Consider the following 25704-nt stretch of genomic DNA (forward strand, 5'->3'; position numbering starts at 1 on the left):
TTCACTTGGGGTGCTAGATAAATGAAGGGGCGAAGTAGAAGTGGACTCAAGAGGATTAGGGAATAAATGAAGGATTCTTGCTGTGTATCCGTATGGCAGCAGGATCTGCAAGAGTGTGTATGTCCTCTCTGTCCCTGTGTCACCTCAGATCCATGGTTGACAGTGTTGTCTGTGCAGCCCCCTCATTATTGCAGGACTTCTCCCTGATTCTGATAGTAAAACGGATGCCTTTCTTGCTGAGTTACATGCTTTGAACTCTCTAATCCAGAAGATAGATATTTGCTCTCAAACTTTTCCATTTTGTAGCTCAGGACTTTGCACCCACGACCCAAGCACTCTATCACTGAGCTGTATCCACAGCCACTTTGTAACTGTTAGGAAGAATAGTACATCTCCCTGGGTGTGATTGCACACCTTTAATCCCAGTACTAGGGAGGCAGAGGCTGGAGGATCTCTTGAGTTTGAAGTCAGTCAGGTCTAAATAGCAAGCTCAAGGCTAATAAAGGTGTTGTGGGATATTTGTACACTCTGTGATGGTGTATTGCTGTGACTGGTGTAATGAAAAGCTAAATGGCCAATAGCTAGGTAGGAAGTATAGGCAGGACTTCCAGACAGAGGAAGTAGGAGGAGATAATCCAGGCGTAGAGGAGACGCCAACAAGGTATGAAGATACATACAGAATGAAAGAGAAGGTAAAACATAGATTAATAAAAGCAGTTACGTTATAAGAGCTAGTGGGGCAAGCCTAAGCTATTGACTGAGCTTTCATAATTAGTAAGAAGTCTCCATGTCATTATTTGGGGGCTGGCTAGCAGGATAGAAAAAGACTTGTTACACTAAGACTACATAGCAAGACCCCATCTCAAAAAATGTACCCCCCTTTTTTTCTTTTGGTGACACTTTCTATTATTTTGGGCCTTCCTAAAATCAAAACTTTACTAATAGTTTCTACTTATTTGAAAATAAAGGGATCACTGTACACATAACTCTCAAATTTGACTAAGGTCTATATTGGTAGACAGAACAAGGCAGACATGCTTCTGCTGGTCACCTTTGTGGAAGGGGGCTTTGTGTCTCGCCGACTCTTATTTAAATGGTGTCTTAACTGTTTTTCTACAGGCATCAGCGTTGAAGACCAGAGGCCCCACAGTCTCTGAGAGAACGATTGTCGTCTCTGGTCTTCCGGTTGGCCTTTTAAAAGACCAGCTGGTGAAGCGTTACTTCCAAGATGAGGCTGGACACGTGGAAGAGGTGATCTATCCATCAAGAACCAAAGGAGTTGCGTATATCATATTTAAAGAAAAGAAAGGTACTTCTTAACCAATATTTTATACTCTTAGTATATACTTTCCTGGTGAAATTAAAATTTCATGTTGATTAAATGATTCATGGGATTGGCAAGGTTTGAAGTAGCATTAAAAAAATTCCTCTACTCTGAAAAGTGGCCAGTTTTATATTTGCAAAAATACGTGAAATGGTTCATGATCAAGTGTGACTGACTGGAAAATTGTGAAACTCTAAAAGGTATTTGGCTTCTGTATATACATCTTTGGAGATAGCTATAGAACACGAGAAAAATAAACTTAAGTTATATATAATCTCTCTCTCTCTATGGTTTCTTTTTTTTAGATTTATTTATTATGTATACAGTGTTCTGTCTGCATGTATGCCACCAGACCAGAAGAGGGCACCAGATCACATTATAGATGGTTGTGAGCCACCATGTGGTTGCTGGGAATTGAACTCAGGACCTTTGGAAGAGCAGGCAGTGCTCTTAATTTCTGAGCCATCTCTCCAGCCCTCTTTATGGTTTCTTGAGACAGTGTTTTCCTGTGAAGCCCTGACTGTGCTGGAACTAGCTCTGTAGACCAGGCTGGCCTTGAACTCACAGATACCTGTTTGCCTCTGCATCTCAAGTGCTGGGATTAAAGGTGTGCTACACCATCACTGGCTACATGTAATCTCTTTGGTAAACTTGAGGTGTCAACAACAGTAGAATTATACTCTCTGCTTCTCTTAACCCTCAAACTCTCAAGCAGACATTCTCATAAAATATCTGCTTTTGTTATTAATAAAGTTGAACTGAGAACTGTGGTCTGGACCTGAAACAGGATTGAGCCCATTCTGGCTCCCACATCTCCTTGGAGCAGCTAGCTGATGGCTGTTTCTGCCACCTGGAGGAAGGGCAGTCCTTTTTAGGCTTAGACCCTAGTAGGATAGATGGCCAGAGAACATTCTTCAGGCCAGCCCCTCAGGGGTGAAAGTTCCATGCAGTTGTGTTAGCGAAGAGAAGACTCTTGCTCTGTTTGAGGGGGAAGGAAAGGTCTAAAAATCCTAAACACTGGACCAGCAGTAACCTTTGGCCATTCCTTCTCAATGGCCATGCTCAGGATGGGATTGTGGCAAGGGCTGTTCGTATCTTTAAAGGGATGGCATAAGTTAATATTTTTTTATAAGTTAATATTTTATATGCTAAATATTCCAGACACTATTCTACGTGCCCAGAAAATGACTGTGAATGGAATAGGAGTCTTTTTTGTTTTCACAAAGTGTGCTTCAGTGGGGATGGACATTTATTAGGCCAACAGCTGTATAATATGTTTGTCTTCATTTATATTTATATATTTGTTTGCATTTATTTATATATTACCATATAAATGTTATGAAAAGGTATAAAAAATAATAAAGAGATAAAGTGGTAGGTGGTAGTATTTTAGGTAGACCATGTAGGGAAATTTCTCTCGCTCTTTAAGTATGTTATGTAGAAATGTATTTATATTTTTATTTTAAGGTGTGTGTATGAATGTCATGTGTGTGTAAAGGTGCTTGAGGAGGCCAGAGGAGGGAGCTGGTTTCCCTGGAGCTGGAGTTACAACAGGAGATTGTGCATCATTGGATGTGTGAGCTGAGAACCGAATTCAAGTTCTCTAAAGGAGAGCTAAGCACTCTTTCCTGCTGCGACATCTCTCTAGCCCCCTTTTTATTTCCTTTTGAGGAGATGGAATTTCATCACGTTTCCCAGGCTGACCTGAGATCCTCCAAGGAGATTCAGTTCCTTAAATCTGGTTGGAAACACTGTGTGTGCCCGCGCATGCACGTGTGCTGGAGGATCACGTTCAAAGTTTCATATACACTAGCCATGTTGGGGATAATACCCAAAGTTTCATCACAGCAAGATATGCGCTGTACCAACAAGTATTTCTGGAGCTGAAATACTCTGTTTACATAACAGTTGAGCAGAGACCAGAATGAATCAAAAGGTGGGGGTTGGGAATAGGGGGTGGGGGGGATTCATGTGGATAAGGGGGAGGAACGCTTTAGGATAAATGAAGAATTAGCTATGCTGGGGTGGGTAGTGTGGTAAGGAGGGAAGGAAAGCCTGTTGGCTGTTTGGAGCAATAGAAAGGAGCCCATTGTGACAGGAAATGGGATGTGTGTGTCTGTACACAGAGTAGTCGATGTGGGTGGGGTGGGAGCCATTGTATTCTGAGTAGAGGGCCGAGGGTCGGAACTGCCTGTCTGAAACAGCGGCACAGTATGGGGAATAGGATCTACAGGTCGCTGCTGCCTTTGAGAGACTACAACAGAGCAGGTGAGTTCAGGATGTCCTTTTGGAGATGCGGATGACCGTGTTCTAGTCTGTTCAGGAAACACCAAACAAGGCGTGAGCTTTCCTTGATATGACCCCTGTTAGGACGATGAAGTAGGGGCAGAAGTTTGGAAGTGATATGTATGCAGATGTCTAAAGCCATAGATATTGAGATTACCCATGGGGTGGTCATAGTCAGCAAAGAGGCCTGAGGGCTGGGTTTGCCAATGTCGAGAGAAGGGGGAGATGATTAACAGTGAATTGGGAGATAGATGTTGGCAGCATGGAATTCCAGTTCTGAAGGCAGTCTTTCTCTGCCTAGAGCGGATAGCATGGAGGATTGACTCGGGTTGTTTTTTACTCCTGTGTGTTTAAAAATAGGATTAGGAACCTGTTAACTTATTTATGGTCAACTTCAGCATGTTAAAGCACGAGGGGGGAAGTTGTTTGAATGTTAGGTTGACAAGAAAAATGGATCAAAAACCTCACTTTCTAAACAATAGAACAACTCCATTTTTGTAAATTAAGGTAATTATTGTTGTGTCGGTTCACAAACACTTTTGATGATACTGTTCTTGTAGCTGCACAGAATGCCATCAGACAAAGGAGATACTCTCTGACCTCAAAGCCTCAGCTCGTGGTCTCTCACTTCAGTGAAAAGGTGAGTGTGGGCCCCAGGGTGCGTTGTGAGGTCCCGGGCCCCATTTCTTGGTATATAAAGACACACAGAGTGTTCTTGCCCCATGACTTCTTAGGAACAAAGGCAGGAGCTTCTCAGTTCTCAAAAGCTGCTTCTAGACATGTTGTTTATATATTTCTCTCTGTGTGTGTGTGTGTCCTGTGATCCCTTTAAAGTGACTGAGAGATTTCCTGCTGTCGTGGGTAAGGCAGGTTAAAGGTTTTATACTGGGGGACAATTAGGATGATTAGTAACTTTAAAGGAGCAGGGAAGGTGGGGTAAGAATGAAAGTCAAAACTCCCACATATATTCTTTCGGGAACCTGGGCTCTGGTATAGCCAAGCTATTGCCATTTAAGTTGGAAGAGGGAGGCCGGGCCGGCCTGACTACAGAGGGATGTCCGTCTGTGGAGTTTACGGTCATAGTTTCTTTATATTGATGGGTTCTGAAAAGCACGGTGCTTCAAGACAGCATTTTTGTCTCAGACTATTTTCTACCCTCCGCTCTTGGGGTGTGTGGTGCGGGCTGTGAATCCGCAGCGTGCAGTGTGGGATCTCTGAAGGGGAGATCTAGAGCGAGAAGTTGGGAAGTCTCGGCTTAACCACCCAGACCCCACTCAGAGCAAGCACTGCCCAGGTCGGAAGAATGGCAGAGAGCAATGTGTTCTGGTTCTGGTTCCACTAGGCCATGACTTTTTCTCATTTTAGGTCTTCAACTACGTGATGGCTCTTCTGGACCTTTCTGTTTTTCGGACTCAAATTGCACTAGAAAGTCTGGTCATGGAGCTAAAGAAGAAAATCCCCTCTTTAAACTTTAGCCCAATGGGGTCCAGTGGGAAAATCTCTGTGCTAGGTTCGTTCCTGGATATCATGAAGCTCAAAGAGGCTTTGATATCAAAAGCCATCTCCTCTTCAGAAAACAATAGGAAGCATGCCGGTGAGAGGAGAAATCAGAATAGGCAGAGCCCCGGAAGCGTCCTCCAGAGAAAGGAGAAACCTGCAGCGGCACTCGGGACCTCTGCACCCGAGTCTGCCAGAAGCCAAGGAACACTTGTCCTGGATACCGACATTTTCCTTTACCTGAAACACAAGTGTGATTTTTATGAACGGACACTGAACAAATACCATATCCTGTGTCAGGAGACGGTGGATGGTGATATCACCACCATTTGTCTACAAGACGCTCGTGACAGGTCTCGCACTAGCAGGGTCAGACATGTGAAGGAGCTCATGGAGGAGTGGGTCCAGGAGCTCCACCTTGAGCTCAGAAAAGATGCCCTGGCTTTAGAAGGAAGAAGGGAGAGAGAGAAAACAAATATCAAGCGGGCATGTGAACAGCTGTGTTACAGATTTAATAGAGTTTTGATTAATCTTCACAGCACACATATTGACTTGATAGGACCTTCTTCCGACACGCTCCTGTTTAAGACAGAGCTCTTGAGCTCTGCAGGGCAGAAAGTCACTTGAGGTCTCAGCCTCGTGGTCACTGTTCCCCGGACTGAGAAGTGTCTGTGCTTGCTTCTCATGTCATCCATCCACTTCACCATTTCATACATTGTGTATATCGTTCTCTTGGTCTTATAGGAGACGGAGATAGGATTTAGGAAAACTAAAATACCTATCCAAAGTTACCCAGATGACAGGGAATGGGACTGGCATTGAATCCAAAAATAATACCTGAATCAAACTGTCAAATAAAAAAACCCAAAACCCACAAACAAATAAACGGAAACAAATCTCACTAAACTGTGAAGAAATCTCACTTTCTCTGCAACCCCAGGTTTTTAGGAGAAGAAGTCTCTCCCTGACGTAGGTTTGTGCGATTATCATTCTGCTGCCAGGTTCTCGGCTTTGTATTCACCCTGCGCCGTGTTCGAGCATCGGCCACTGTCACCTGGGAAAGGAGTGGCTCTGTTAGAATTGTAAGGAATCTTGGGAGAAATTTGTGTGCTTGCTGTTGTAGATGATTCTAGTTTTGCAATGGCGTGTCAACCAGATGTGCGCTGTGAGCTCAACACATTGTGAGTCAAGAAATATGCTTTGAGTTCAAATAGCTCGTAGAACACCCTAACTTTGCTACACCGTCTATTCTATGGTAGAGAAATGACTGCTCGCCCTGGTGGCTGACAGCCCCGGCTCACGGCCGCTGCTCAGCCTTGCTAGAAGGCATTGCACAGCGCATCTCTAGCCTGGGAAAGAGTCAATGGCGGAAGTACAGTTTCTGCTGGGTGTGTATTCCTTTTGCGCCATAATAAAGGAAAACTTATAGAAAAATTAAATTGTGAGTTGAGCCATCAATGAGCCAAGCAAGGGCCCTCTGCATCCTGGGCATCCATCATCTTATTCCTCCAATGTTATTACTTTAACAGCACGGTAATAATGACAAAGAAAGAAGAGCTATAGTGATTCGTCTCAGTCTCTGGCTCCCTTGTATCTAGCCCCAGAGTAAGGCAGTTTTACATAATGGAGCACCGCAGAGCTCACCCTGGTGTAATAAATAATAGAACTCTATTTGCTCCTCTTAAAGTAAACAAACATGATCATGGTTATATCAACTCTATCAGTGGAGCATAAGAAAACTCTATTATGTCCTTATTTTTCTTTGCCATCTATATCCCAAATGTTTAAATAATTTCTGTTTCCTTACTATATTTCCGCTACCGGAATACGGGCAACAAATCCAAAACTTGACAAATGAGACGACGTTAGTCTGAACAACATTTGTGCCTCAGAGGCCGCGATCCGTCAAGCGAAAAAATGTTTTCAGTTGTTTGGACTGCAGTGCGAGGTTTGGTGGGATGACTTGAACAATAGACATTTTCCACACTTCTCAAGACTGTGGAGTCAAGATCAGGGTGCAGCCGTGGTTGGGCCACAGTAAGGGCCCTATTCCTGGGAGAAACCAAGAAAGCTCCTCAGCCTCTTAGACCATTAATGCCATCAGGAGGGCTCTTCTTGACTCAGTCACCCCCCTCAAGCCCTCCCCTCCAAATACCCTCTCTGTTAGGTTCCTGTTGCTGTGACAGAATCCCTGAGCAAATCTGCAAGAAAGGGAGATACACTGTGGCTCACAATTTCAGCCCACGGCTACTTGACCCCATAACTGGGCTCGTGCCAAGTTGCCATCATGGTGAGAAGGGCATGGCAGAACTAAGATGCTTACCTCATGGCTGCTGGGAAGCCAAAGGAGACAAGAGAAAGGTTTAGGGATAGCGTTATTCTTTCCTCTTCCAAGTAAAGCACCGTGGACTCATCTAGGTCCTACCTTCTAAAGGTCCGCTCAGTTATGAGCCCATCAACGAATTGATCTATGATGACCATAGCACACTTAGGATCTGCCCATAGTGCTATCAGCTAGGGACCGTGCCTTCCACATAAAAATCTGGGGATATTTTACAACCAAACCATGACATCACATTGGGGTTAGAGTTTTAACATATGAGTTGTTAAGAGTACAGATATTCTGCCTCCAGTATTCCAGCCTTGGACCTCAGAGATTTAGGTGCTTGTCAAGAGCCAAATGTTTATTCTAGGGCTGGAGAGATGGTTGGTACACACACACACACACACACACACACACACAGAGAGAGAGAGAGAGAGAGAGAGAGAGAGAGAGAGAGAGAGAGAGAGAGAGAGAGAGAGAGAGAGAGAGAGAGAGAAACAAAACGCTGTTAGGGAAGGGGGTGGAGTCTTTGGAGTCATTTGGAGTTTGTCACTGGGGGTGGTCATTGAGAGTTTATAGCTTCTCTCTCTGCTTCCTACTTTTGGTTGAAGGCATCTCTCAATGCCCAGCTCATGAGCACGCATGCTCCACCATTGTCATACTTCCCGGACAGCATGGGCTGCCCTTCTGGAACTTTAAGTCAAACCCTTTCTTCCATAGGTTTATTTTGGTCTTGATGTTCTAGAAGAGTAACAGAAAAGTAACACCCCAAATCCACATTTATTCTATCTCATCAGCTCCAGAGTTCCAAACTCCACCATCTAAGATGCATCCACCTCATTGAAATCAGACACCAGTGAGATCTGTGTAATTGGGTTGTGTCAAAATTCCTTCCTAGCTATGAACGTGGGAAACCAAAGATGGTTTGTACTTCCAAAATCAGAGGGTGGGCAAGGAATAACAGAGGCATTCCCATCCCAAAAGGGGAAAACGGGAGATGAGGAAGAGGAGCTAGGTCTTAAGAGATGTGAAGGAAGCTGCTTGAATACAGTCTTCAGTTCACTGTTCCACCTTCCCAGCCCATGGGGCAGCAGCTACAAATCTCACCAGGTAGCGGATCTGCCAGTCCCTTGACTTTGGATCTCCGGCCTCCAGAAGTGTGAGCAGCAAGATGTCTTCTGTTAGTAAATGACCTGGTCTCTGACATTTGTCCCAGCAGTCTGAGCAAGCTGGGCGAGCAGTAAGGGTTTCCAGGAGCCACCTGGAGCTGTGAATGGCAAGAAGAATTCCTCTCGTGTGGAGGATTCCTTTACACTGTGTGAATGTGTGTCACTGTGATTGGCTTAATAAAGAAGTTGACTGACCGATAGCCAGAGAGGATAAGGTTAGGCATAAGAGCCAAATAGAGAAGGCTGGGAAGAAAGGCAGAGTCATGAGTCGTGAGCAGAAGAGAAGCAAGATGAGCTTGCAGTACTGAGAAAAGGCACCAAGCCGTGTGGCAAAGCTTGGTAAGAAATATGGGCTAATTTAAAATGTAAGAGTTAGCTAGTAACAAGTCTGAGTTATCATTTGTAATTGATATTAAGCCTCTGTGTGGAGACTTGGGAGCAGCTTGAGGGACAGAAACTTCCGACTGCACTCTGGCCCCGAGAACAGACTACTCGCTGCAGACAATGAGAGAAGGACTCTTGGCTTTACGTCATCACTTGTGGGAGCTTGCCACAGCCAGCGCAGGAAATGAGTAGACCCAACTTTCTTAAAAAAAAAAAAAAGAAAGAAAAGTTGGCGAGAGACTGCATCTTTGCAGATGGTTTTGGGTGTAGGCCCTTGTTTTATTTTACTTACACCTCACCCTTCTTGAGGGAAGAACTTTTCCTATTCTGTTCTCCCCAGTGTATATCAGAACACACGCTATAGGCTGTAAACACCGAGGAAGTATTTGAACGAGTTTTAGAATCCATGCAGCATTTACAAAGGACTGTGATGATGATTGTGGTTGTCACCTCAGCTGGATTCAACGAACACCAAATCAGCGGGGCACTGGTGGCAGATTTGACTGGATTATTCGAGGTCAGAAGAGCCACCCCAAGTCTGACCACACCTGGTGGCAGCCCACATAAAAAGACGTGGAGAAGGAAGCTTTTGCTTTTGCCTGGCAGTTTCAGCTATCCTGTTCCTGGCGCACTCCTTTACTTGTGTTAGAACCTGCGTCTTCGGGATTCCGAGGTAGACTGAAGGCTGACAGCTCTCTGCCTTCTATTTTTGGGTGAGGATGTGAGCTCTCAATTACTGCCCGGAGGCCATGCCTGGCTGCCTGCTGCCATGTTTCCCACTGTGTTGGTCACCGACTCTAACCTCTGCAACTGTGCACCTTAGATTTAATGTTTCCTTTTGTTAGTTGCCTTGGTTATGGTGTTGTCATGGCAACAGAAAAGCAACTAAGACAAGGATTTTTGCCCTGAGTGTCTAAAAAACCTGTACCCAGTGGGCCAGAAATTATCTGTCTTTTTTGCTTATTTGTTATATAGTATATTCTCTCTTGGAAATACGATATTAATATTGATTTTTAAAAGACTTTCTAATTAGAACAGGTCTGTATTTCCTATTTGCATTATTTCTCCCATGTAGAAAATTCTCCCTGGCAAGACAGTTGAGAATAAAAGGGCACCCCTGCCTTTGTGTTCTTTCAAACTGGCTAGTCCGTGCCTGCCGCTGCAGTCAGACACCATGCATGGTCTCTGGACTTACCCATCTCTAGACTCAGTTTGACAGGAGACAAAAGCTGTGAAGGTTTTCTGAGCTGGCGTCTTTCCCCTCTGGCATCTGGTTGTAGTCATCTGTAAGAGCTGGTAAGGGATTCCTGATGCCTGTGAGTAGTCTCCCCCCCCTGTGTCTGGAATGTTAAACCATTCGGGATCTGTAGAAAACCCTCTGTAGCAGGTATAGTGTGGGAAGAGTGTCCCACAGTTAACTTATTTCCCGTCATTCTGGCAAAGGCGAGGAGCAGAATATAGCTCCCCTTGCTATTTTGAATGAAATACAGCACAGGAGGAAAGGAGCCTCGCTAGTATATATAGTACAGATCCAGCAAGGGCTGAGATGCTAACTTAAAGTATAGCTGTCTGGGCACAATTCATTACAAGCGTCTTCTGAAGCGTTCTTACGAATCTGTTCCAAATGATGGCTAAGCATTTTCAGGCCTGTGTAGGAGAGTGGAGAACAGCTTGTTTCGGTTGGGTAATTATTGAAAATGCCTTTCTCCCTTTCCCCCGAGAGCTGCCTTTTGGAGTGAAGGTCCCACAGATTTCTTACTGTGTTCTGTATGTTGCCAAGCATTTGGATTCTGCCCCTAGATCACCCCCTTTCCCCAGGCTCTATGCATTCATTCCCCTTCACGTTTGAATAAAGCTTCTTTGCATTGTTGCAGTCTGCATGCACTTTTCTTCATAATTTCCTTACATAAGATGTGGTGTTGGTGTTAGTGTCATTTTGCCACAAATTAAAAATCACCTGAGTAGGGATCATGCCCTGAAGAATTGCAGAGAGTCCCTTACCTGATGTGTAAAGACTTCCCCAGCACCTTCTGTATCATTCAAGACACACACACACACACACACACACACACACACACACACACACACAGGAAGAGAGAGATTGCTCGACTCTCTTGCTTATTTGGCCTTCTTTCTTGCTGCCAAGGCTAAGGGAAGACTGTAGAAGCAGTGGTGGGTGGATAGTAAGATCCAGAAGTAGGGAATACTGGGGTAAAGCAATGTGTTCGGGACACGGCAGGACTGCTATGGTTATGAACTCACGGCAGCTGTGGTTGCCCGCACAAAAATCAAGCCAGTCAACATTCCAGTCCTGATGGGCAGGTGGCACATGAACTCCTGGTCCTAACTGAGGTGGCCAATAGTTGATGGTTTCTAGGGGAAGGAGAATCATTTTCAGGATGTGGTCTGCTAGATTGTCCATTCTTCCATGCATTGCTCCACTCCCATGCACACGTGGGTAACACTAATTGGATTCAGTGTGCTAGTTTTTAACAAAGGACATGAAGTTGGGAGGGGGACATGGGTGAGATTTGGGAGGAGCTGGAGGGGGAAAGTAGGAGAGTTGAATATGATTGAAATACACGGTGTGTAGTCTCAAAGAATAAATTAAAATAACCTGCCTGTCTTTCTGTCTGTCTACCTACTTACCTACTTATCATCAATCCAGTCTCTCTATCTATCACCAGTGGGCCACATAAGTGAGGATACTCAGCATTTATAATTAATATTAAGTCTCTGTGAGGTTATTTAGGAGCAGTTTTGTGGGACAGAAAAGTATGCCTACAAATGCTTCCCAAAGTCCAGCCAAATAAAACCTGAGAAAGCTTAAGAAAATACACACAAAAATGAAGCCAAACACAGCCTCAGAGTCTCATGCCAGCCATAGTACAGAGATGCTTCTCCCAGCAGCTGCCTGCTAGGTGGAGCCAGCTGCCAGCCGCCAGTCCCCCATGCACCAGCACCATACACTAAGCTGAGCCACCGGTGGCTGACATATCAGCTTAAGATTCATCTCATGCAATCAAAGAACACTACAGATGGTCAATAAAGGCAGATCCGGACAAAAGAAACCTCAAAACAGGTTAGAGTCTGTTTAAAACTGCATTGGCTTGAGACAAAAAAAAAAAAAAAAAAAAGAAAGAAAGAAAGAAAAAAGAAAAAAGGATATACACAGTCATAGAAAAAAAGAATAGTTTAAAAATGATAAAGTCGTTAAAAATGAGTAAAGTAATATGAAAGAAAAAAGCCACATAAAGATGGAAAATCCGTGGGAGTCTGGGTCCTGTATGCTGTTGGGTTGTCTTTGAATTTCTCGATGGCTGATGAGAAAATGACAGCTGCTAAGAGACGCTGGGTTGTGAATGCTGCTGGATTAAACTGTAATATATATATATATATATACACACACACTTTGTTTTTTGTTTTTCGAGACAGGGTTTCTCTGTGGTTTTGGAGCCTGTCCTGGAACTAGCTCTTGTAGACCAGGCTGGTCTCGAACTCACAGAGATCCGCCTGCCTCTGCCTCCCGAGTGCTGAGATTAAAGGCGTGCGCCACCATGTACTATATATTTTAAAATGTCTTGACTTCAAAATGGAAGTCTAAAGATGTTCTGCTTTGGAGAAAAGGTTGTGTTTTTGTTCCCACAGAAAACAAAAGACTGGATTCATTCAAGGTTAAAGATGATCAGGTTTGATCAAGGAAGACCCCTTGAAAGTCATGGCTATAGACATATTGAAAAAAAAAACCCAGAAAAGCTACAAGACATGTAATGTATATTTTACTTACTAAAAATAAAACAAAAAGTCATCTTTGGCTAACTTATGCACAACACACAGTCTATACTTGCATTAATGCAGATATATATGTTACCTCTGAAAGTTTGTGAATTTTCAGAGCAAGAGGCCAGACACCAATAAAAATGAATGGCCCAGGTGAGCCAACATCTCAGAACACCTCTGCTGCAGTTTCCTCGGAGTTTTTCTAAGGCCTGTATCTTGGCACACATATCAAACAACTTTTTAAGAGATAAGCCAAGAATTATCAAAATGATAATTAGCATTATGTCAATCCTGATTGTCCCTTCATGTAATTGTTCATTTTTAAATCATCCATTGTGTAATCACACAGACACATAATTGTGTTCCCCATTTTTAACATGGGAAAAAAAACCCTCTCTCTTTTAACTAATTCCTCCCTTTAAGAATTCCCAATTTTCTCACCAACTCTACCAGCGATGATGACGACGATGTGAACATCTCCCGCTGAGTAGAAGAGTAGAGGGTTGGCTGCATTTCAAGGCAGCAGCCCAAGAAGGGGGTCCAGGGGAAGTCCATCAGGAGAGGCGAAAGGAAAACATAGTTTTGGCCTATGCCGGTGCCTGTAAAGCCACAGGCAAGCGGCTTTTTCATGAATTCGTACCCAAAAGGTGGGCACCAAATGTAGCACGAATTATAACTGGTCTTAATAATAAAAACTTGGAGTTAGATATATTAGGAGTAAAAGCTGAAGGATCAGAGAATCAGAGCAGCCAGCCACTAGAGTTCTTCTCAATGCTCAGAACAAAGGGGCGATCCTGTCCTCAGACTGACTGCTCAGACTGCTGCCTCAGGCTACACCTGAGCTCCTGTCCTCCTGCCTTGTATTCCTCTCTCTGCCCAGCCATATCACTTCTGTCTCCACCTCCCTAGTGCTGGGATTAAAGGCACGTGATCTCAAATGCTGGGATCACCTTCGTGTGAGCTCTGTTTCTCTTTTAGACAGATTGAATCTTGTGCGACCCAGGGTGGCTTTGAGCTAACAGAGAGCTTGTGTTACATTGAATCTTAACTTTAGGTGAAGAATTCAAAGGTGATAATGTTCTAAATGTGAGTTTCTCTTATGCATCCTAGGGTCCAGTCTTGAAAACTTGTTACTGCTGAACGGCTGTGTAAAGGTATTTAGATGGGGTCATCTGGTGTCCAGAGAGGAAGCCCTGTTTACGCTTTGCTCATCTTTTTATTTTTCATAAAAATAAACCTTTAATCACTTTGCAGTTGGCACAGATGGCATAATTCAAGCTCACATTTGTTTTTAAGACTCTGAAATACCAGACTAGCTTTGATTGAAACACAACAAGAACCATAGTGGTTTAAATGTATGAAATTACATTCAGCAGCAGGTTCTGAAGTTATTGGGTAAATAAGTGAAGGACAAGAGCTGGCGTAAACAAGAGAAAATCTATCAGGAACTAAATAGCCCCCACCGAAACTCTTCTGTGGTTACGGGAGAATTGTGTTTCTGAGTTTGTTCTGTTATTTGTTTGTTTATTTTAGATAGGGTCTCATTTAGCTGCTGTCTGCCATCTGTTCTTTCTGCCCATACCTGCGAAATGCTGGAGCTATGGGCAGGTGCTTCTATGCCCAGCTGCTTCCAGGTCTTTAACCATCTTGTAACATTACGAACAATCAAGAGCTGCAAAATTCTGGCTTATAAATAAAGTGTGTGTGTTGGGGTAGTGATCAATACACCTGGGAAATACGTCCCTAGAAAAGAAAAGGCAAGTGGGGGACAGTCTTTGCTAAAGCCAGAAAAGGATCATGATGGAGAGGAAACCCTCACTTTCCATCACTGTAGTCCCCAAGGACCAAGCTCCAAGTCCCATCTTCTCAGGATGTCAGAAAGGCCCAAGTGCTCTTTCTCCTGGAATTTCAGGTCAGTGCCACAGAGGAGCTGTGGCTAGAGACGTCACTGGCCAGGGCAGCAAAAATCATCCCGTCCAGAGGAGCCAGTGAGTGTTCAGTGGGTCTTGTAGGAACAAGTGTAGGGCGCTCTATTAGGGTGGAATGGCAAATGGGTATCCCTCTGATTTTCTCGATTATAGACACCAGTAACGCAGAAGCTGCCCCCAGAAAGACATTCATGGGAGGCTTGGGCAGTGTCCAGTTCCTGGCTACTGATTCCGCATCAGTTCTAAAGTCTCAGAACTCCTCTAATTCAAGCCTAGGTCACTGCTTGACTCGAGCCTCTTACAGGGGAGGAGGAGGAGGACAGGTGGTTTCCATCAACACAGGTAATCCTCAGCGTTCTACACGGGCCGCAGGAGAGTGTGATTGGGAAAACCTAGGCTGGTGCATAGTTCATCGTTTTTAGCTGGTCTGGCCTCGCTGTTCTTATGCCACTGGCACTGAGGCCTTCAGGTCTGTTATAGTCTTGTCTTGGGTGGGTTTCTTGGGGCAATCCCGCTCTCCAAAAATGGTGCTTCCTACCTGGACGTTTGTGAATCCCACTTCAATAGCATGCCCGAAGTCCACGGACATGCCCATGCTCGGCTCTACCTGGTCCACAGGAATGCTCAGCTTTTCACACAGCTCCTGCCGCAGGCGCAGTGACGTCTGGAGGTCTGGGTTTGGTCCTTGACTAAGATCATGTCCAAAGCTTGCTGTGGTCATGAGCCCCACGAACTCCAGGCTGGGACAACTGGTCTTTGTGTGTTCCACCATGGTCTCTGAAGGCGGAAAGCCGTGTTTACTCTCCTCTCTACTGGTGTTAATCTGGACCACCAGCTTTATTTATTTATTTATTTATTAATTATGTATACAATATTCTGTCTGTGTGTATGCCTGCAGGCCAGAAGAGGGCACCAGACCCCATTACAGATGGTTGTGAGCCACCATGTCGTTGCTGGGAATTGAACTCAGGCCTTTGGAAGAGCAGGCAATGCCCTTTACCACTGAGCCATCTCTCCAGCCCCTGGACCACCAGCTTTAGTCATTCAGGAGAATCTTTCTTCTGCCAGGAATTTTTCACCTTGTCTGCCAGCTTCACAGAGTCCACGGTTCCCAGCCTGAAGAGGTTGGGGACGGCCATTAATTTGTTGACATTCTATTTCTGTAAATTGCCAATGAAGTGCCATTTGATCTCAGGACAGGAAGATAGAATCGCAGGGTTTGGTGCTTTTTCTAGTAGTTCCTGAACATAGTTCTCTCCAAAAGTGTGCTGGCCTTGGCCATGGGCCTCAATCACCATGTTTGCAGGTTTAGTTTTAGATGGACTGTGATATAGAAGTACAAGGCAAATATACCCTTTACTCCCTGAATTAGTTTTGGGCAATGTTTATTGCAGCCAGAAGAAACAAACTCAAACAATGCTGCTGCTGCTGCTGCTTTTTGCTTCTTTGAGACAGTTTCTCTGTATAGCGTCTGTCCTGGAACTCACTTTGTAGATCAGGCTGGCCTTGAACTCACAGAGATTCACCTGCCCCTGCCTCCCAAATTAATGATTACTTTTAAACATACAGAGAGGAAAGTATGCCTTAATGCTGTTGTAGCCAATAGTGCAAACTTTCCATATATCCAGAGATGCGGAATTAGCCAAGGCAAACAAATGTTTCTGGGTTTGATGCTCTTTTTATTTTCATACCAGTTTTACATTCTCTGCAATCAATTAGTGCTCTAAAATAGGTCAATTTCAGCATCACGTTTTCTAAAACACAACGTTTCTAATGCCAGTTCACACTTCTTTCATTCTGTCTAGGTGGTGTGGTCTGGCCTTAAGAATTTTAGGATGCATTTCTATGTTTTCCTTTCATATAGCCTCTCCCCTGTTTTTTGGTGTGCCACCACAAAAAGCTAACAAGCTTTCGTCGCCTTTAGAGTAGGCCTTGTTTACCTTCCCCAACCCAACCCCAATGGAGTCCCGAATACCACCAGGAAGCAGCACTTTGGAATAAGAGACATCAACACAGTGGAGGTGTCTAGAAGACTCCAGCATCAATGATGTCACTCTGAGTGAGGGACTGTGACAATCTCCACAACAGTCTGAGGATTCAAATGGAGGACTAAGCAATTAGCTCCTGACTCTGAACTTGGATGTCTGTGTTGTCTTTCCATATTAAAGAGCCTCACTGCCTAGTGGTGCAGTGTGACGAACGCTCAGCTAAAATGTCATCGAGTGGGAACTAGACACACCAGGATCGGTTTCTTATTTTTGTTTCAAAATTGCCTCGAGACCGAGAAACAGTTACAACCTAAAAAATGCGCTAGAGGGCGCCAGACTCCTTTGTGAGGATTTCTTCTTTGTCCTGCAGAACAGCACCTTTGCATCAGCCTGGCAACCTGTGAATTCAGGGATCAGCCTGAGTCCGCAGGCACGATTACACATGCATTAGAAATTTAACAGTCACAGACTTTAGAGGGTAAAGTTACGACTGCACATTAAAATGGACCTAAGAGACCTATTACCTAAGAAAATCTATGGACCTTACTTGAATCATAATGCGAATGCCATTCTTAAAATGATGTTTGTGAGACAACCAGGGAAATCTGATCAGGAATAAAAGCTATATTACACCATTATTGTTGGTTTTATTAGGTGTGGTAATGGTATCTTGGTAATGCTAAAAATTCCTTAACTATTAAAGACAAAAATGTTTACATGAAATTACTCCATGCCAAAATTCATTATAAAATATTTTACAATAGGGGTGGGTTGCAGCTCAGTTGTAGAGAGTGGCCTAGCATTTACAATAAAGTGATGACATGCGCACACACATCTCTCTCTCTCTGCAGTGGATCATAGAAGACATAAGATGGGTAACATCTTAATAATTTTTGGAAGAGGAGTTCAGTGTAGCATTGGTTATACTTTTGTGAGTTTTTCGAAATTTCCATTAAAACCTAAAGATGAAGCCTGGAGAGGTGTGTCAGTCGGCAGCGTTGCTTTCACCCAAGTCTAACAATGTGAGTTTGATTCCTGGAGCTCATTGGGTAGACGGAAAGAAACAACTCCTGCAGGTTGTCCTTCGATCTCCAGTCATGTGGTGTGGCGTGTGTGTGTGTGCACACTACACACACACACACACATGCACACACACATACACAAAAGAGCAAAGATGAAAATGTACTACAATATTTCAATGTGTATTTATGATTTAATTTATCATATATTGGTGATCTGTATTTCTTACGTTACCAAGTCCAATATGTAAGGAAATAGTCCTTTGCTCGTCTGTACTTCAGTCCTTTTCCCTTCTGGTTTGAGCTTCTCTTCTAGAAGATGTCAGAAATCAGCATCATTTAAGTCAGATTTGTCTGGTATTTCACGATCACACGAGAATCTGGAGTATCTCACATTCTCTCATACCAGAATGTCAGAGTGGGAGTTGGGGCATGGAGGGGAAGGTGGAACTTGCTTGTCACCTTGGCTCAAAATTCTCGTAAGACCACCTTGACCTTCTCTTGACCTTCACATTGACTGTGAGAGTCTGCAGGGGCTCCAGGGTCTCTGCTTTCCCTAGGACTCCCAAACCTTTCTCAGAATACAGGCAATACTCGGAAGTTTCCTTCCTGACTTCCTTGCCTGATTGCTTGGCCATTTCTGATTGACTACGCCCGTGACGGGTGTATCTCAGATGGTCTGGCCTTGAGAACTCTAGGATGCTTGTTGCTTCCACAGGTCCAACAGGGGAATAATTACTTCTGGCTTTCGAATCCTGTGACACACCTGAGCTTTTGGGTTCAGTTCCCAAGAGAGAGGGGTGCACACACAGGTCACCTTCTGAAGGGAATATTGGGAAGTCTACTATCTCTTCATGAAGCACGTGGTTTCTCATCTGTTCTATCTGCAGTAGACAGAGCACATCACTCTACAAACTCACAGTGTAAATGCACTGCAGTCCCTCAGAGCCGTGGCTGCACAGGAAGGCCATGAGCTCAATGGGACTATGAAAAATGTTTCGTCAGTTAATACAATAATAATGTATGATTACATTGGATATTATGTTTAAAACCTTAATATTTCCTTCTACACAGAAAGAAACTAGGGCAGCATTAGTAAAGAACAAAAATCTAGGGTATAGAACCACTGGTGATGGGGAACTTCAGGGCGTGGTTGATGGGTATTTACACTGGTACAGTGTGTGCCTAGCACACACACATGGACTGGGGTTTGATCTGCAGTACCATACATACAAAAAATATCGCAGGCTTTGGGCTTACACAGACTTGTGTTCTAATTCAGATTCTATGCCTTTTGTGGTGGGTATCAGGTACATATTTGTTTATTTATTTATTTATTTTAAAGCATCTTGCTGGTAGTTAGAAGGCAGAGTCAATGCAAGCTTGGCTTAAACAAGGATATGTATAACAGATGCACAAAGAAAATCTGGCCCTTTGTATCAAACCTATACATGACAAGCCTTTAAGAGATTGTTATTAGCAAAAAGACAACAAGCAAGAAAAGCCTCTTATCTAATTTTTCCACCTGGTTACTGAATCTTTCTCCTAAGACTTCTTAAGCTGTTAGCTCAGGCCTTAAAGGGCCGGGTGGGAATCCAGGAGGAGCTCCAGGCACTGAAGCTGCCACAACTCAGGAAAAATGTTCTCTGGCATCCAGTCCCAGGTCTGCGGAGCTGCAATCCCCCTGGTATTTTAAGAAACGACCGTGGAGCTTTCATTCCCAGTGTGGCCCCTCCTTTATGAGCTGTGAGTGGAAAGGCAGCAGATGAAAGGCGGAATTCCTACAGTATCATGTCACTGCGGCCCCAGGAAAGAGAGGAAAAGAAACCCAAACAGTTTATAGTGGACAAGCTTCCAGATGCGCATTGTCAAGACCTCTGCTCGGGATAGAAACCAAACCCAAACTGCGCTACGTCCTTCTCTTGCATTGTGAGAAAAAGCCAGGTTTTCTTCCTCAGCCCTTCCTGCCATGGTGGCCAGGAGAGAAATAACAGCAGATCACTGTTCTGTTTCCCGGGGGTCCCTCGACAGTGACTCCAGGCTAAACTGCGGTTGATTTCTTTCCATTCGTGGACTTTGGATTCCAGGCAGCTTTGTGATTACTTTCTTCTGGAGGCAGGATGCTGCTGCGGAGGTACCAAGAACTGGCCTAGCACGAACGATCACAGCCTTGCACACCAGCATGCTCTGTATCCAGATGCGATCTTTTAATTGATCATAGGTACTCAGGGCGTTTGGCTGCAACTTAGTGCTTTAAAAGCAAATTCAGTGGACAAATTATGTTCAGAAATCAGTGGCTCTTAGACCATTTTATAACAGAAAATTCTCAAGCCAGGATGTCTTAACGCGTGCATTTTGGGGACCCCTGTTAGAATGTTTTAAAGCGTACATTTTGGGGACCCCTGTTAGGATGTCTTAAAGCATATGTTTTGGGGACCCCTGTGAAAGTTTCCTATTACTGCTATAAATCCCGTGATTACATTGGGTGCCCTCAGATAATTCCTTCATCACAAGGTCCACTTATGACCACCAAACGCACCAGAAACCACTCCCCTGCCATCAGGAGCTCCTGAGGGTCTCGTGCTCAGAGCAGCTGCAGGCTGTCTCAGAGCAGAGGAAAACAAGTTGTTTACAAGAAATTCAGGATCTGGGGGGTTCACAGCTCCCAACAACCTCTGAAGGTCTCAACCCAAAATCTAAAATGCCATCAACTCAAAGCCCTGGATCTTAACAGGCCTGGCTGGGGCCAGTACAGGCCGTTCTGTGGCAAGACCCCATCAGTGAACCTATGAAATACAGGATGCAATTCCTCTGTCCCTCCCCCGCAGCGGCAGCGCTGGCCCAGGACAGAACGCATTCTGGGTCAAGAGGGGAGTCATGGGAGGACTAAAGATACTGTTTTGTACTCAGCCAGGTCAAAACCCAGCAGGGCTAACAACATCAGACTTCACGACCTGGGAAAAGTATTCCACAGTTCGTAGCTCCTTGGTCTGGGTTTGAGGCTTTATCTATAGAATTACTTATTCTTCTTCATGAAGAATAGCACGTGTTTGCAGATGAGCACTTTCGTAAGTCTGTTTCCTGCCTGATGAAGTCTTACAACCCTCCTCCATGTCTTCCTTTCAGTCCCCAAGTTGGTCCTCTGTAACAAGGCCTGAGAGGATGGGCTGATGAAAATGAAACGAGGTTAACTTTGGCCCACAGTGTTGGAGGGTTGGAGGTTTGACTCTGAGGTTGGTTCTGAAGCTTTCAGGTCTGTCGTAAGGCATCAATTGTGGTGGCGAGCCCATGGTGGGAGCAAGCTGCTCAGCTCATAGAGGCCAGAAAGCAAAAAGAGAGAGGAGCCCTGTGCCCCATAATCCTCTCCAAGGAAAAGGCTTCTTGTGACTGAAACAGCCCACCAGTTACCATCTCCATCTCTCGAAAGTTCTTCACCTCCCAATAGTGTCAAAGGAGATCAGTCTATAACAGGTAGGCTCCGGGGCCATTTTTGATCCAACTGTAAAAGCTGACTGTCTCTGCAGCTTCACCGTGAACCTTGTAAGCCTCCCATGTTTGTCATGAGGATTTACTCCGTTAGACAGAGAGGCTTTTCCGCAGTATTTCCTCACCTCCGCTGGGGTGTTGTGTGGACCCTGCATTCACAGGAATCATCTCTTCAAAGAATCCTCCTGTGGCTGAGCATCCTTTCTGACCAGCTGATCTTTCTGAAGCACGAGCAGAAGACCCTTTACCCATGACTGTAGCTTTCTTTTCAGAACACAGTGGTGTGCCTCCTAATTTTTGTGTCTCCCTAAACGTTAAGAATGGGTTGAAGGCCCAAGTCATCAATAGCTGACTTCCCTCCCATTCGTTGGTTCTTCTGGCTGCCTGCATTTTTCCTCTTGCATTTTGCTATGAGAAGTAAGACACAGGTTACCTCTCCAATACTTTGGATTCTCAAGCTCATATCCATGTTGATCACTTAAGCTTTCTCTATGTACAGCTGAAGGACACAGCTCACTGGAGCTTTCTGAGATGACGTAAAAGAATCTTGCCGCCTATAGTTCTCAGTAACACATTCCCAACCTCTGTGTGAGCCGCCGGGGTGATGTCCTTTCAATGTCTGTCTGTTCACCAACATTTGCTTCATGGCAATTTAGGTATTGTTTGAGAACATGCATTTCCCCTCCACCATTTCCTATTTCCTTTTGAATCTCCACTATAGACTATAAGCATGCTAGGCTTTTTCTTACTATGTTCAGCAGCTTTTCCAACCTCCACCCATTGCTCAGTTCTAAAACTAGGTTTTCAGGTATGTTTTACGGTAGCACCTCCCCTCAAGTTCCTATTATGCATTTTCTGTTGCATCAGAGTTCTAAAAACTCAGTGACTTAACACAAATAGAGCAGAAGTGTGAATAGCGTGTAATGAAGCTGCAGTCAAGGTGCTTGTTGGTCAGGGTTGTTTCTTCTGGAGTCTCCAAGGAAGGACCGTCTCATCTTACCGGAGCTGCAGGGGTTCACTGGTGTGTGTCCTGCTTCTGAGAGCCACATTGCTCTGACCCCTGCTCTTTCTGCCATGGCCCCCTTTCTGGTCTGACTTTCCTATTTCTCTTCATTTTATAAGGAGCTTTATGGCTGTGGATGGAGCTAGTAGAAGAGTATGTGCCTAGCCTAGAACCTTGAAGGTTGATCTTCATTGCCCCAGGAGAGAGAAAAACCATCCTTATGGTTACATTGTTCCCACCTGGGTAATGGAGCATGATTTCTTTATTTAAAATCCTTTTGCTTGGGCTGGAGAGATGGCTCAGTGGTTAAGAGCACTGCCTGCTCTTCCAAAGGTCCTGAGTTCAATTCCCAGCAACCACATGGTGGCTCACAACACTCTGTAGTGAGATCTGGTGCCCTCTTCTGGCCTGCAGTCAGACAAGCAGACAGAATACTGAGAATACTGTATACATAATAAAAAATAAAATCTTTTAAAAAAATGGGAAAAAATCCTTTTGCTAATTACATCTGGAAAGTTTGGTTTGCAAGTAAGGCTACATAGTTGTAGGTTCTAGGGCTGAGGATACTGTAGCTTTCTTTCCGTTCTCCCTCCCTCCTTCTCTCCCTCCCTGCCTCCCTCCTTCTCTCCCTCCCTGCCTCCCTCCTTCCCTCCCTCCCTGCCTCCCTCCTTCCCTCCCTCCCTGCCTCCCTCCTTCTCTCCCTCCAGCCTTCCCTGCCTCCCTCCCTCCCTCCTTCCCTCCTTCTGTCCCTCCCTCCCTCCCTCCCTCCCTCCCTCCCTCCCTCCCTCCCTCCCTTCCTCCCCTCTTTTCTTCTATCACCGCATCTCAGCAATCTCAGATTGGGTTTACTGGAATCAGACCCCAAAAGTCTGTCTGGGCTGTAAAACCACATCAGGAATTAAGTATTAAGAAGGAAGGAAAAATTAACAGTGAAAAATGTTGAAGTGTGAGGCAGGCCTGGATAAACTTTGGCCCCTGAGAGGCTGGCTGAGGTCTGAATTGTTTGGTGTTGAGACCTGTGTTGAAGTGACCGTTCCCATGCCGAGCTCAGGCACTGGAGAGGGACTAGGCATAGCCTGGCAGCTTTCTGTAGCCATGACAGGTGGTGACAGAGTCCATGGTTGGAGGCGAGCTGCTGGCTGCAGCCGGCCGAAGCCCGTTCTTGAAGGAGGATTGGCACTGTGCATCTATGCATATAGGACACGTGTCCTATGAATGAGCGGGGGTTTGGGAGGTGTGTACTTATGCAATAGAGAGCTTGCCCAGCATATATCCGTGAGGCCCTGGATAAAAAACTTGCCAACTTTTATGCCAATATTCACCATCATAGTCATTATCAAATCAAACATTGATGTACGTATTGAATATTGGCTATTCTGTACCAAGTATTTTGCATATAGCATCTCATATAATCATTTCAATATGTTGAAACAGTTCAGGGAGTTGGTATGGGGTTGTAGTAATAAGGGCGGTGGGGCTGCGTCCCCAACATCCCGGCCGCCTGTTCGGCTACCTTTTGCCCCAAAATAACAACATATAAATTGTATTCATTTAATCACTGCTTGGCCCTTTAGCTTTTGCCCTTATTGGCTAATTTTGATATACCGATCAACCCATCTCTAATAATTTGTGAGCGCCGGTCTTACCAGGAAGATCCTAGGTCGGAGCTTCATCGCGTGTGTCTGCCCGGGAGCGGGGCATGGTGTCTCTCTGAGGCGTCTGCTCCCGAGAGGAGAGCTGTCGAGTCTGACCTCACTTCCTCTTCCTCCCGGCATTCTGTTCTGTTTACTCCACCTACCTATGTCCTAACCAATAAAATGGGCCAAGGCAGTTCCTTTATTAGCCAATGACCTTCCTCCATCATGGGGTCAGTGGGAGGGATTATCTATGTTTTGCTGTGTCCCCAGTGCTACTCTCTGGGATGTGACATTACAAATCAGTAGTGACAGAGTGAGCAGCATCCATTTTGGCCTAGAGCCCGACATGTAACCTGTGATGTGATATGTTACCTTACAGCATAGAGTCCAATTGTTTGAGTTCTAGAGCATCATCTGAACAAGTGGCCTCCACCCCAGCATGTTCTAGTAGCTTCTGAGGGTGTGCACATTCTTATCTTTACAAAATGTAGACATGGAGAATGGGAGACGGCTCAGGGGGTAACGTGCTTGTAACGTACGCATGAAGGCCCAAGTTTGATGCCCAGAATCCACATAAGAAATTCAGGTGTGGGGGTGTGCACCTGTAATCCCAGCATGTTGGGATTCAGGAAGTTGAAACTGCTCAGAAAGCTGGATCTGTGGGGCTCACGGACTAGCCTCCAAGGGGTAAGCTCCAGGCCAATGAGAGACCCTGTCTCAAACAAACAACCAAGGTGGACAGAATGTGAGAAATGATTGACACCTGAGGTTCCCTGGCCTCCACCTGTGTGTATGTACCCATTGCCGCCCCACCCCCTCCACACAGACTTGGCAGCTGAGAGTGGTAGTCGATCCTTACAGTTTCAGTGCTCTATAAGCTGAGGCAGACTGTCTGCCCTGAGCTGAAGGCTGGTCTGGCTGCAGGGAAGACGGGTGTGTGTGTGTGTGTGTGTGTGTGTGTGTGTGTGTGTGTGTGTACAATGTGGATTGTGATTTGTGCCTTTTTCGTAGAAGGGCTAGGGCCTCATGGCAGGACAGATCTGGCATGCTGCCTATATCATTAACGCCTGACTGCAAATTAAAAGTGCTAAGTGAGACTATCAGCCTGGAAGCGGCAAGAAAATATGACCCTCCCGGTTTCTCTGGGGCTGCGAATTTGCGTGTGGGCATGTATTTTGCCTCTACTCAGTATTTGCGGTGGGCACAGAACAAGCCGTCCAGTCTGACAGAGAAGCGAAGAGTTGTTCGCAGACACGCTGGAGCTTTATTCGTGATGGGGTGTCTTTTTTCAAGTTTTGGGGTTAGGTACGAAAATCTGTCCCATTTTTGAGGAACTATGCCTCCTTGTAAGCTACGGTGGTGTATCTGTGGGAGACATCAAACCCTCTCATTTTGTAATTTTGGACTCTAGTTTTTAGGCCACGTGTTTGATGTCTCCTGCATGATTACAGACTGCGTGTGTAATTTCTCCACCGCCCTGCTCTCTTCTGAATTCCGTAAAGCAATCAGACATGCATCCATGCACATAGGCTTTCCTATTCTGGGCGTGTGTAGGCTGTCCATTGCTTCTAGCTAGGATTCTGAATTTACTCTTAGCAGGACAGCTTGGGAGGGCCCCTTTCTTACAGAAATCAGGTTTTTTAGCTCCATCATTGAGGAGACCCTCAAGAGAGAGTGGGCACAAATAATTATTGCTCTCTTTTATGGGATAAGTCTATAGCAGTGGCGGACACCCTGATAAAACCCCTCGTCCACGGCCTCTCTGAGTTTAGGCTGTTGCTACTTGTACCCTGTCCTGTGTCAGGTTGCTGCTTCTGGTGGAACAAATTTTCACCAATCAAAGGTTTCTAATAACACAGATGGAAGCCCAAAATGTGCCT

At 45.0% G+C, this 25704-nt stretch overlaps 1 protein-coding gene and 1 pseudogene across 1 annotated transcript in view; one reads left to right on the forward strand and one right to left on the reverse strand.

Annotated features, from left to right (window-relative positions):
* The window catches only part of Rbm43 (RNA binding motif protein 43), a 10081-nt gene extending 4092 nt beyond the window's left edge, over positions 1-5989 (forward strand). The window contains exons 2-4 of the mRNA XM_075985254.1: positions 1120-1309; positions 4171-4250; positions 4976-5989. Coding sequence (XP_075841369.1) covers positions 1120-1309; positions 4171-4250; positions 4976-5734 — 1029 coding nt within the window. The 3' untranslated portion in view covers positions 5735-5989. The remainder of the gene's footprint in view (positions 1-1119; positions 1310-4170; positions 4251-4975) is intronic.
* A 9144-nt stretch (positions 5990-15133) lies between these two features.
* Positions 15134-16004, reverse strand: LOC142856759 (pyridoxal phosphate homeostasis protein-like; annotated as a pseudogene).
* Between the last annotated feature and the right edge of the window lie 9700 nt (positions 16005-25704).

The sequence above is a fragment of the Microtus pennsylvanicus genome, chromosome 9, assembly GCF_037038515.1.
Source record: "Microtus pennsylvanicus isolate mMicPen1 chromosome 9, mMicPen1.hap1, whole genome shotgun sequence".
NCBI lineage: Eukaryota > Metazoa > Chordata > Mammalia > Rodentia > Cricetidae > Microtus > Microtus pennsylvanicus.